The 12,229-nt window shown below is 47.3% G+C and overlaps 2 protein-coding genes across 6 annotated transcripts in view; both read right to left on the reverse strand.

The window, feature by feature from the left end:
* Nucleotides 1-1,431, reverse strand: part of LOC117578722 — a 30,865-nt gene extending 29,434 nt beyond the window's left edge. For 3 of the 5 annotated variants that reach the window (XM_034264375.1, XM_034264374.1, XM_034264377.1), the window contains exon 1: nt 819-1,430. The gene's annotated coding sequence lies outside the window, so the exon portion shown is untranslated. Of the gene's footprint in view, nt 1-818 lie in introns of all 5 variants that reach the window. The other 2 variants (XM_034264379.1, XM_034264378.1) reach the window with 1 other exon arrangement.
* A 3,987-nt stretch (nt 1,432-5,418) lies between these two features.
* On the reverse strand, nt 5,419-6,033 carry LOC117585297. Its single transcript, XM_034274729.1, has 2 exons — nt 5,685-6,033; nt 5,419-5,621 (listed from the first exon to the last, which is right to left on the reverse strand). The coding sequence occupies exons 1-2, from the start codon at nt 5,986-5,988 to the stop codon at nt 5,473-5,475; spliced, it is 453 nt and encodes a 150-aa protein (XP_034130620.1). The 5' UTR covers nt 5,989-6,033; the 3' UTR covers nt 5,419-5,472.
* Nucleotides 6,034-12,229: the final 6,196 nt, after the last annotated feature.

The following is a 12,229-nucleotide window of genomic DNA, read 5'->3' on the forward strand; positions in this document are numbered from 1 at the left end:
GGGGCTTGGAAATGCACGGGTACACAGGTACACAGGTAACCTAAACCCATTATTGGCAATTGTTGTGGCAACAGCCGCAATTAAAATGCTTGAAATTATGGCCATAGCCACGTACATCCATATTTTGGGGTGCTGTTGCCCAATGCCACAAGGCAACACAAAGAGTTCTCACTCTCACTCTTACATTGTTTTGTGCAATGATCCAGTGGAATTCATTAATAATTTCCACTGAAGTGAACCGAATGCGGTCCTAATCTTATCAGAAATGCGTTTGCAGAAGCACAGAGTGGGGCCAAGCATTACTCATGGAGCCCATTAAGGTTGCGAAATGGAATTGGAATTGGAATTGAAATTGGAAGTGGCTGCCATTTCCATTCCCCCATTGTTGCTGTTTGTTGTTATTAATTGAATCAATGACAAACCAAAGCCAAAGCTTGTGGAGGGCGCCATGTGTCCCGTATGCGCAATATTACGCATTGTGCAAGGCACGTCTCGTCCCTTATCGCTCTCTGCTGATAGGCATCGATGACAACGATAATTGACGGCAATCATTGAGCATTTGACAAGTTCATCATTTGAGGAACAAAACGCAAACAGAAAGAACCTTTCACGAGGCGCCCAAAATTAACATATTCACCGATTGGTGGGGGTAATAGTTGGGTAGCGAGATAATTATTTGTATGTAAATGAGGCCTGTCGCTGGGCTACAGCTTTGCTATCAGTGGGGCAACAGCAGTGGGGTTAAAGGGTGCAAACTCATTAAGTCTGGCATCAAGTCATTGAACTTGTCCAATAGCTAAAGATAACAAACAACTTACTCGTCTAGCAATCTCTCGATCCTCTCTTTTCTCTTTTGTTCTTTTTTTCTCCAGCAAAATCACAATAGAAATCTCTCCCCTATCCTCTATCCTCTTGCACTTTTCTTCTTCGTTATTTATCGTCGCTTCTGGCGTACAACCGGCAAACGGCAGCAGGTGTTTGTGTGTGTGTGTGTGTGTGTGTGTGTGTTTTAGTCGCTTGTTTTGTTTATTTGCTGTGCTGCTTGTCTGCCTCTGCCTCTGCCTTTGCCTCTGCCGCTTGTGGCCACGTTTCGAATGCTGCTGCACTTTGTTTTACTTTTTTGCAGCTGTCAACACGCACAAAAAAGCGCAAAACTATCTGCCTCTGTGGCACATACGCTCGTACACCACTCAACTGCACAAAACAAGCCACAAGTTGTTTAATTTTGTAGTTGTATTTTATTTGTATACATTTTTTCTATGGCTTTTCTTTATTTCGTTGCACTGACACTGGCAGTTAAATTGTTAAGCAATGAAGCGGGGCATCACTTGCCAAGCACAGAACACCACGACAAGCGTGCATTTTACGTATTTTCGAGTTTCTTCAATTTTCTTATCGACACGCGCGCGCACATCCGCAAAGCTCGAGTTTTTTTGATTTTTTGAATTTTGAATATTGTAAATACATATGTTGTTGGCAGTGTGACCGCGGAGCTATCGATAAAATATACCGACATATACCCTCGGAAATATTTACAAATATACCCTTTCAATTTCAAAATATACTGTAAATATACCGCAATATCAGCAATTTCTTCTGTTTCTCTCCTCATTTTTGCGTGTTAAATACGAGCTCGGTACACTTACGCACTTACATATACCGCACATCATAAATCATTTCTCGATTTTGATGTACTACTTAATATTACTATCTAGTTAGAATTCTCAACACTAAATCTATAATTTTAACCAATTGATCAATCCATTCTCCACAGAATTGGCTAGTTTTCATGGTTTCCTTTTATTGGATGGCTTACAAAATTAGGTTCAAACTGAAAAGGTCTAGAAAAATTGAAAGCGACCAGAGAGAATCAATTTCGCCGTAAGCAAACCGCTTGAGAGTTTTTGCGTATAAGAGTGGCGCGAGTGTATAAGACGGCGCTCCAAAAGTGTTCTACTGGAGAACACCCGTTTTTTTTGCTATTCATCGTAGTAATAACGCGACTCCTCCACCCACCCAACCGCCCACCCCTCGGCCGACGCTCATTAGATGGCAACAGTGGCGGCTGCCCTGCCCCCACCACACCGCATCATGCCAGGGCATAGTAATCAAATCATTTAGCCAAAAACTTATTCAAAATTCACAATGGGGACACGCTCAAATGCACACCCTGCAGCGGGGCAGAGAGACGGCTGCCACAGGACCTTTGCATTGTTGTAAACAATCCATCATTATCGCATACACTTCCTTTGGCACTGCGGGGCAGCAGTAGCAACAGTCCTGCCCACATTGCATTACATTTTGTGGCACAAAACGGAGCTGGGCTGTGGTCTGGTCTTGCAAGTTCTTTCCTTCGTCCTGTCTGCACTCCAACACACACAGAAACTCACACAAATTGCACGTGTCTGGCGGCGTTTGTTGGGGATTACGGATGGTGCGGACTGGCGGGCACCGAGGGGCAGACTTTGTGGCAGTGAAAGTGAGACGCGGCAGCGCCCAAACCCTCCAAAACGTTGCATTCCCCCGCAGTTTTCCTTAAATACTCGTCTCTGCCATACATTTTTTGGGGTTGCTTTTGGGGTTCGGTTTCCGGCGTTTGGGGTAAATGCGGTCTACGGGGCTACTGCGGTCTATGCAAATTAGCAAAGTTAACATTTACCAAATTGTTGACAAAAAATTTAATTTCATTTCGGTTTCTCCCACCCAAACTGGCGTAGGTGGAACGTGGAACGTGGAACGTAGAACGTGGAGCCTATGCGGAAGTCGCAAAGTCGCAAAAGACTCGAAAAGAGAGCTGTGAAATCAAAGCATTTTCGGATTCTTTTGATCAGCAATGTGTTAGGATATAGACATGACGACGCCCCCTTCCGAGAGGCAGTGCCGCCACACCACAGCACGCCACACTCGAGGGCATCTCCCATCTTTATTAAGTCTGATCTTCGGTTGACACCCAGCCCAGGCGGCCAACCAGTGACAGAGTGCACCTGCACGACAGCGTCGCCCTCGTTGCAGCCGCACGTAGCGAGGGAGGGGCCGAAGAAGTAAACTCATAGTTCGCTTTGGAACTATCTATCATAATTAGATTTTGTTCTGTGCTGAAATGTCGGAACGAGAACGAAATGCGTGGCCATAAATTAAGTGTGGAACGCTCCCCAGTCCCCAGTCTCCAGTCCCCAGTCTGAGGCCACCAGTCCCCCATTCGCCACAAGGAAGCAAATAGAGCGCCTAATGGGGTTTTATTTAATTTCCGTCGCCCAAGGATTCACCTAATGAGTTTTTTAACCTACCCCCTGGCCAGAGAAGAGACCTGAGTTGGAGCTCGTCAAAACTGGGCCCAAGTGAGCCATTCGCCTGGAATATTTGAACAGAAACGAGCTCCAAGGTAGGATGGCAGATGGATACCATCAGGTGAGAGACAGAGAGAGACGAACACGACAAACAACTAAGAAACATTAACACCACAGATGACTCCGACTTGTGTTTGATAAACAGTTCAGAAAAGGATCCTTTTATCCCTTTATCCTTTGTCTTGCTTCGAGCTTCTTCTCTTCCTGTTGCTACTTCTGCTGCTGCTGCTGCTGCTGCTGTGCAGTCTGTGTGTGGCAGAGTTGAGCGAACTTGGCGGCACAGACACTGCTGGGTCTTCCTTTGTCTGTGGCACCAGCCCCTTGCTATGGGAACGCACTTTGGCCCCATCATACGCTCTGTTTCTGTGTGAAATTTATGCTGCATTTTGGCTCATTTAATGCTTTTTTTCCACATACAACGTACAAGCAGGGAGTGGCAGTGGAGTGTGCTGCAAGCGAAATTGATATGATTTGTGTTGAGATTTGCATAAATTATCACACAATGTGTGGCAGTCACAGCCACTTGACTATAATTAGATGTGCATCGGTGGCAGGTAATTAAATGCATTCCCAGGCAAAGCATCTTTCTCCTCTCTGGGAGGAGTGCATCTGAAACAGGTTAATAAACTCCATGAAGAATTCTCTAAATATTCAATCAATCAACTGCGTAATTTGAATCATTTAAAAACACATTCGATTCGGCAAGTCCAAAGTTGAAAAGTCCAAAGTTGCTTTAATTTTTGGACCCATTTTAGTGTTTCCATTCTACGCAGTAAATTCAATCACTGCCGAATCCTTTCACGCTCTCGAGCACATCTTGGATTTGCATATTTATCATTCATTCAAAGGGAAATCTCACCCCTTGGACATGGCAGAACTATGCCAGTGGATGGATTATGAATTCATTTATAATAATTTAGTTTGAGTTATGCCAGAAAACACCGAAAGACACTCAGCGGCGGAGTCCCATAATGAGCATATTCTATTAGGCAGTGCGGCGTTTCGTTCCACCCTTAAGCTTTCCACCCACTCAGGCGCCCTTGTGGGGGGTGGAAATTAACAGACGCAAATCCTGGACACATGTTGCATTCAACTGTAGTTGGAGTTGGAGGGTGGGGGGTAATGCCGTGTTTTGACAAACCCCAAATCACCAGAAACTGACGACGATGAGGAATCCCTTTGAAGCTGATGAACATTTGCACCCGCAACCACCAAGCGACAACGACAAACAACGACAACAATGGAGAAGGTGGAGAAGGACACTGACTGCACCATCATCCAGTCAGACAGACAGACAGACAGGGAGTCACAAGGGGTTAGATTGGGCAGGAAGTTGCTTGGTCGGGCATCAAAAAGCTGAGGCACAGACAGACAGACAGACAGACGGACTTCCCCCCTGAAATATTTCTGTGGGATTTCGCCGAATTTTCCGATAGCTGACACGCAGAAGCAGCAGCGGAGAATGGAGACAGAGTTGGTGTTTATTTAGCATAATGGATTTGGGGGCATTCAGAGTTCGGTGTTGCTATAATTGAAAATCGAATCAAATCGCTTGAAATTTAATCAACTTAAGAAGGAGTCTGGAAGGCTGGCAAAGGGGTGGCGGACATGGATATCCGAGAGGGCAGAGCTCTCCAAACTCCAATCGAGTCCCAAGCGAGCGAGAAAATGGAAAAATTAGCACAAATCCATGTGATAAACTGGCGACTATTTGCGTTGAATAGAGTTACAGCAGGGGAAACCCAAACCTCGAGTAGGAAGACAAAGCAAAGAGTCCGCTAAGCGCACAGGAAGCCCTGGGTTGCCCTGGCTGGTCCACTGTCCAATGGCCTCCAGCCAGACTCTAATGCACGATTAATGCCCAATCCCAAAGGCAGTCCGGGGCAGTCTTGAGGGCGCCCCGTCATTCGATGTGCATTTGCGTGTTTGGCCAGCAAATAAACCTAGACGAGGATGTCCATTTTGTGAAATTAAGCCCTGCCTGTAAGCGGATTTCATGCGACTTTGGCTTTGACTCCGTCTCTTCCTAGCACTACGAATACTTTCACTGACAACCATTTATTCCCTTCGATACCATCAAAGTCCACAACAGCTGTGTAAGTAGATGATTTGTCCCGCTCTCCGCTTACTTGCTGCGACGGCGGTAGTTGGAGAAGATGCGCAGGTGCTTGCTGCGGGACAGCTCACGGGTCTCGCGCTGGCTCAGCTCGTACAACTCCGTGTCCAGGGCCTGGATGTGGGCCACCATGGCAGCAAGGGGCATGCGACTCAGTTCTGTGGGGGGAACCACATAGCAATAAGTGCTTTAATCACCTTTGCTGACCTTTTGTGCCTCACCCTCCATGCTCTTGAGATCCTCTGCAGTAAATTTCACCTTGGCGTTGTCCTCTTTCTCGTCCTTTTCCTTCATTTCAGCAAACATGGAGCTGACACCAACGGCGGCCTCCTGCTGCCCCGACTCGCCCTCATCGGTGTCAACGTCGTCCTCAGTCTCGACGTCAGATTGGTTTTCGCTCGCATCCTCCTCCATTTCCAGTTTCTCCACAGATAGCGACTCCTTTTTGTGGCTCCTTTTAGTCCTCTTCTTGGTTAATTCATTCTTCTTTGGTAACTTCCTCTCCGACGCTGTTGGCTTCTCCATTGCGACAAATTGCAAAGTTTTGAGATGTCAAACGAATGACTTGCTTTCTTCTACTATTTTTCGCTCACAGGGTAGGGTTGCCATCACACCTTGTCAGCCAGCAGAAGGGTTGTCACCGTTCTGCCGAAGATTAGCTATCTGCCGGAGCCATTCACTTTTATGCACTCTCCCACTATGGAGAACCATTGAGGACCACAGACCCAAGCCATTAACCCCAATTTGTAGCGGCATAAAGCCAAAATGGGTATTTTCAAATCCATATTTTCCCCTCACCTGCCCCAACGCCACCCAAAGCCACCGCACTGACAAGTTTCCAAGCCTAATGAGCTGCACAAAATTAATTGTCACACCGAAATCACCGCAGGAGGGATCCGAAACTCCGCAGCAAGTGATATTTCCATCCCTGAATCAGGGCAGGGGGCTGGCTGGCTGCAGTCCACAAGGTCAACGAAGAAGCCCTGCAAGACGACCGAATGGCGATTAGAAAGCGTTTTCAAAGGACTCGAGTTGCTGTAAACAATCCATCAACAACATTGTGTGTGTCCCCCTCCATTCAGAGTTCACCTTCACCCCACTCGGCTGTAGAATATTCTCCCCCCAGCCTGGGGCGCACGTGTCTATTTGCTTTGGTGGCGGCTTAAAAGCCAACGAACGGAATGGGACGGAATGGAGTGGAGACGGAACGGACCACACCGAATGTGTGTCGTGCCGGGGACAAAGGACGCGTGCCCATTATTCCCCTGTCCATGTGTCTGTGTCTCTGTCGTCCGTTGTCGTTGTTGCTGCTGCTTTATGGGCAAAAGTTTTTAGGCAAAGTATCGTTTATACTTTTTGGCCGCGACTCCATGCAAATTGAACAAGTTAAACTTTTAAGAGGGTATATAGTCCTAGTCCCCATCTGCCCCTTCATTCTCTGCTGTGTCTCTCTGCCTCTGCTTGGATGGATATTGCTCCCCGGGGTGGCGGCTACACACTGTTTGCTCTGCTACAATGGGCCATCCGCATTACGTTGCAGTTTATTTGCAAGTACTCGTATCTGGGTGTTCCATGTTATCATCCGTCCGGGCACGTGCCGCAAGGAGCCCTGCTGCTGACTTTGATTTGTTCAAATCGCTGCTGCTTAATGGATGTTTACATGGCAGTGGAGGACACAGCATAGTCTGTTCATTCCACTGTTCCGTGTACAGAACACAACGGCTTGCCCCGAGGCCTCTAAGCAACACGAACAAAGAAACGGGAGGCCAAAACAAACGCAAAAACAGCCCAGACGGGCCGCTAGGACATTGTCCTAAATCCGGAACTCAAGTGGCTGCAACTCCGGCCGGGAAACTGCAGCAGCTGTCTCTGCAGCACTCCTTGAGCAGCGTTTCCAATTTAAATGAACAACATTCGTGCACATTCGCACAGTTGGCATATGCAAATCGCTCGTTTAATTGGATTAACGCACATTTCCGTTGCGTACCGAGAGACTTGGGCCCCCTCATTTATTATTTGCTTATGTTTTCTTTATGTAGGATTTTAATTAGGGGCAGAATGAGTGCCATTGGAAGTGTGCCACGGCAGCAAAAGATTATGCGGATGTTCGCCTCGTTGCATTTACAGTTAATAAATACAAGGTGCGTCTCCCGCACAGTGCTCTCACGAGAGACCTCCAGTGAGCGCAGAAAGCTTTCGAGCAAGAGAGCGGGCGTAGAGTGCAGCCACCCTGCCTTATTATACCTTGATTGCAGTTACTCTCTTACTCTTCGCCTCTCTTTGAATTGATTTACTGTTTCTGTGCTCCTCACGTCCAATGCAACTGTCGATTGCAATCGATACCCTTTCTTATGCTTCGCCTTTGATTGCTTCTCCTTCTCCTCCTCTCCTTCGTCATCCACGCCAGCAACTGACAGGCTGGTGCGAATGGATTGTCTCTCGTATGTATCGTATCTGATTTGGGATGAATGTGCAGGTAATTTGAAGTCTTGTTTGCGGTTCGCTAATTTCTGTTTTCAGTGTGCCTCCAAGTCGATTGCAACGATTGTTGTGCATCGATAGCCGAAGTGGAGGCAGGCAAGTGAAAGTCGCTGCGCTGCCAGCTTATTTATGATCACTCATACCCTGCCAGAAGCGGCACATTACACACGGATAAAGCAGCTTGCTGTGCATAGAAATGCTTAGTTATTACCCAATTAACTAGCAGTGCGATATTTTCTTTGATATCTTCCAGAAGAGTATTGGAATCGATCCCATCCCCTTGCTGTTGGCATTCTAGTGTTTGGTTTGAAAGTTGTTATCGTAGCGCAAGTTTTTTGCTGTATTCTCTGCAAGCAATAGCTGCAGGAACTGTGTTGGCTGCTTTCAATTGTATGAATAACTTATTTCTGACGCTGTCAAGTTGAATGATAATGATGATGATGAAGATGAAGAGTAGCAGCAACAGTCGCCGGTGGCCGGCTCCAACGAGACTGAAAGTTGAATGGATGCTGAATGCTGCCCTCCCCCACACCTCAAGGCGTCGCTTGTCTGCAGCTTTCCGCTGCTGACATTTGAACATTTGGACCCATTGTAAAGAAGAACTCTTTGTCCGAGAAATATTGGAAAATGCAACCCCCCAATGGGCCACAAAGTTTTTTATGTGGAAAATTCGAGGCGGGTTCGTTTGGCTTGTAATTTTATTTGCAGATAAGAATCTTTCACCCTTTAGTCGATGTCTGGAGCGCTGAGGGAATTTATTTATATTTACGGTCACATTTCTGTCTTATTAATTGCCCGCATGCACGAACCTGAATCCTGCCAAGCCAAGGAGTCTCTGCGGCCGTGTCCTTGGCGGCCTGTCGCCTCCAAATGCAAAACATAAAAAGCATAAATATTAAAAGCCTAATTAATTTCAGGTCACTGCATACCACTCCACTGGACTTGGGGTTTTATTACACTGCACACCGCTCCCCTTGCCCTCCTGCTGCTCGTCAATAATTGCACGAGGTCCTGTGCAGGTGTGAATAGTTGCTGGTTCTCGTTCACCTGCCGCCTTGACCGCCGGACAGGATCGCAGGGCGGCAGGGCGGCAGAGCGACGGTTTGTCACTTGAACATGTTGTAAAAATTGTTAAGTAATTAAAGTAATTTACCAGGATTTCTGTGGGCAGCAGCTGTCCAGCTGCCAGCGACATGTTTAGCGACAATTTGCCAGGACATGCAATTAGCCTGCACCAGAGCCGGCTGCTCTGCATCCTTCCTGGGCAGCTTTTGATGGATGACGGCCAGGTTCTGCTTGCTGCAATCGAAAGTGCATCTCAATTAGACCTTCGACTGCCCCAAACAACCACAAACCCGGCTCACTGGGGCAGTAAAAGTAGCTCCACTTGTATGGCAATCCAATGTACAATGTATCCACATTGCCGCCAGCAAGTCTTGCAGCGTTGCAGCATTGGAGCATTGCAGGTGCAGGTCTGTGGCAGCCATTCACCGTTTGTGGCTGGCTATCTGCGATATTGATGGATAACAAGTTTGCCTCTGCTGCTGGGAAAGTGGGTGACTAGCATCTGAGTGGCATGAATAGTAATTCACTTTTCCATTAATTGTTTGCAGACTCTGCATTATTCATATGCCGCAGAGGGAAAATCTCATTCGCATCCAAATCGTTTAATTCCGATGTTCAATCTGCTGCTGCTGCCTTTGATCTGCTCTCGGGTGATCCCAAATGTCAGATCTGTACGGATTCACATCCAGATCCTTTTAATCAGCATCAGCACTCCCATCCCTCCCAGGGCGCTTCTTTGGCTCCCTTTGAAGTGCAGCTGGGAGTGGAAATAAAGCTGTTTGGACATCTAATTTTAGGCGGAACTTCTGCATACGCCTGTGGATCACACACAGGATGCAGGAGAGGAAAAGTCAGCGGAAAAACAGCTTCCCAAAAACACATTAAGTGTAATTTTGTTTTGCAAAAGTTTTGCTCAAATTGATGGCTCAAACGATGCCGCACGACGACTTTTGACCCACATCCCCGACTTGCTCTTGGAATTGTCACTTTATTTGTTTTCCCTACCTCAGGGGAGCACACTCTGCCACGTCATCAATGGGAAGGGAATGGCCATGAACGGGCATGGGTTGGAGACCGAGAAACCGAGACGGGAGACTGGGCCTGAGAATGGCAGACCACCAAGACGACGACAGCAATCTTTTGGCAACGTCGCCGCTGCGTCTGACCCAGTTTTGGCTTGTGGCAGACAAATCGTCGTCTGCGCGATATGTTTGCCGCCTGCCCCACAGATTGTTTATGATGCTTTTGAACTTTCCTCTACAACAAAAAAGAAGTCGCAAAAACCAACTGCAAGTCGCGTCGCAAAAAGAAAACAAACCAAAACAAAAACCCCTTCGCGGGGTCAGCAATTTGCTTCGGCCAGGTCAATGTGTAAAGGAAGGCGAAATTCAATAATGGCCAAGCTTGGGCTTCATGTTGGGCTTTTGGGCAGATAAACCCACACCACAATATCCAGATCCAGCCGACGGAATTGCTACTCTGCCAATTAGTCCGGCTCGGCCTGGCAAAATTTCAATTAAAGTCAAGAGCAATCAACGAAACTTTCCAAACTTTTTGTGCATCAGCCGCACCGACATTGACACGAACTTTATTCCATTCTGGGGCGCTTTTCAATTATTTAAAAACCCAAAACTGAAGCCAGCTGCATTCAAGTTGCATAAGCCCGAGGAGATGGGGCCTGGCCGACGACAAACATTCAAAACTTGTTAGCCACATCGTAATTATGACAGAATTAAGTTTTATGCCATGCCATGCCAGCCAGTCAGCCAGTCAGCCAGCCAGCCACTGAAGTGACCAACTGTCAGGCCATGTAGCTCTAGCTAATCCTCGTCAGACAAACCGCAAAAAAGACACACACAAAAAACACAAACGAAGAGCATTGGGGGTCTCCTCTGCACCGCACACATAAAACTGACTGTCAAAGTCGGCATCGGAGTGCGGAGTGCGGAGTGGTGCCAATATGGAGATGCCAGGCCAGACCCCCACTCTGCCCCACATGCTGCACAAATCACTCCATCGCCAGTGGGTGTTTGGGTGCATATTCGGATATTTGTTCATGTTGTGCCATTGACTTTGCAACTTTGTTAGTGATACGAGGAGCAGCAGCAGCAGCAGCAGCAGCAGCAGCATCAGCCAAGAGGAGTGCTGACAAACTGTCTGTTTGTCAATAAAACAAACAAAGAAGTTTGTCCAGCCTCCACTCCACTCCAGTATTTGCCGAGATACACGCGTGTATCTGTATCTCTATCTGCATATGCACTGCCACTGGCACTGTCAGTGGTGTTGGTATTGGGCACACTTCAGCACCGCCACCGGAAGTGCAACTCAAACAGCAACACAGAAGACAACTTTTTCGTACCGTCTCGTCTGCCGTATGCCGATCCTTTTCATCAGCAATCATATTTTCTTTTGTCTGGAAAGTTTTTCGCCCATTCTCCTGGCAGCTCCTACATCTCTGGCTAGTGTTGAAAATTAAAGTACATTTTCATGGAGGAAACTCATTAAACGGATACCAGGGAATAATTCGATGCTGATGACTGACAGTCAGCCCTGCTTTGCACGCTCTGCGGACGTTATTCAGTTGGCGGTACGTGCTGGCTGGCTGATTGCAGGGCTAGATAAGAATGTAGCCAGAACCCTGTAATTATGGTCCTTTTCCCATCGTTGTCCCTTTTTCATTTGCACTCAATGAAGCGCAATAATTGCTGCGCTTAATGCAAATTCTTTCTCCCAAAAATGGTTCAAAGGCAAATGCCAGCCGGCAGCCAACAGCCGGCACGCCCACATTCCGGGTGGATTGTGAGCCTGAGGAGAAAGTAGTGTCAACCCCTTGTAGTGCAGTATCGCCGACCCGACGCGTCGGTTAATGCCGCCACTGTGTATGCAAATGAGTTTCCAATGACTTGGTCCGAAAACAAAACATCACCAAAGGAAGGATGTTGTCTGCTGCACTTGAACTTGCGTCGCAACACAACGCCATGCCATGCCATCCATGTCTCCTTTTCTCTCTGTCCTCCTATGAACATCTATATCCCCGTCTCTGGCTGTGGCTAGACGCCGTCGACCACCATTAACTTAGCCACATGCGTCTAGCTGGTCTTCTGTTTAGTGTAGTGTTTGCATACGGAGTGAAAGGCATTTTATGCGAAATTTGCACTTTTATTATGGCTGGTGCTTCTCCTCCTTCTCCTCAGTTCGCCTTAAACGCTCCACGCAGTGC

This window comes from Drosophila guanche, unplaced genomic scaffold (assembly GCF_900245975.1).
Source record: "Drosophila guanche unplaced genomic scaffold, DGUA_6, whole genome shotgun sequence".
Taxonomy (NCBI): domain Eukaryota; kingdom Metazoa; phylum Arthropoda; class Insecta; order Diptera; family Drosophilidae; genus Drosophila; species Drosophila guanche.